Genomic DNA, 664 nt, shown 5'->3' with positions numbered 1-664 from the left:
CGTTACAACATATAAATTCTCAGCAGTGGATGTAGGCGCAGGCAAGCTTATTTCCCCTGTCTGCTTGTCTTCGTCGTGTGCCACTGCCTGTATTGTTTGCTGTCAAGCCATTACCTACTCAGCTCCGACGGACCTCCAGCGGCTTCACGCTCAATCGCAGCAGATTGATTATCTCCTCTTAATTCTTCGTCTCTGCGTGTATTTTATTGTTTCAGATGCATACATGTCGGTCAACTTGGCCCGTAACGGAAAGCTCCCGGTTCATATTAGTGAAGTCGCAAGGGACGAAGGCCTTGTCACTGCCTTGAAGGCCCAAGTAGTAGAAGACGGAGCACTCACTGGAGGGACGTGCGATGATATGAACATCAAATCAGATCTTGTAAGCACCCCAACTAAGAGAAGCAAGACCTTGTGCCTTTTATGCCGATACTCGTACTATGGCAGCATCAGCCCTACATTACCTTGTAAAGCCTGAAATGGGCTGGGCAGCAATTCACGCGATTGTCTGAAACAGAATTAACATAAACAAACTGTCTTGCTGTTCTCTTCATGTTCTGGCCTACAGAAGGAGATGTTCTATCGCGCGTTTGAGTACAACACCGATAGTCTTGACTACCGTCAAATCCTGCAGGACGCCCTTACCGCGGGATTGGATGTCTTCACG

The 664-nt window shown here is 48.0% G+C and overlaps 1 protein-coding gene across 1 annotated transcript in view; it reads left to right on the top strand.

The window, feature by feature from the left end:
* Positions 1-223: 223 nt before the first annotated feature.
* The window catches only part of EMH_0097240 (uncharacterized protein), a gene marked incomplete at both ends in the record, with an annotated part of 1,275 nt that continues 834 nt past the window's right edge, over positions 224-664 (top strand). Inside the window, one exon of the mRNA XM_013502526.1 lies at positions 224-348. Within this exon, the coding sequence (XP_013357980.1) occupies positions 224-348 (125 nt within the window). The remainder of the gene's footprint in view (positions 349-664) is intronic.

The sequence above is a fragment of the Eimeria mitis genome, genomic scaffold (assembly GCF_000499745.2).
Source record: "Eimeria mitis Houghton genomic scaffold, Emh_scaff9442, whole genome shotgun sequence".
NCBI classification, from domain to species: domain Eukaryota; phylum Apicomplexa; class Conoidasida; order Eucoccidiorida; family Eimeriidae; genus Eimeria; species Eimeria mitis.
This window is presented reverse-complemented; position numbering and strand designations above follow the sequence as displayed.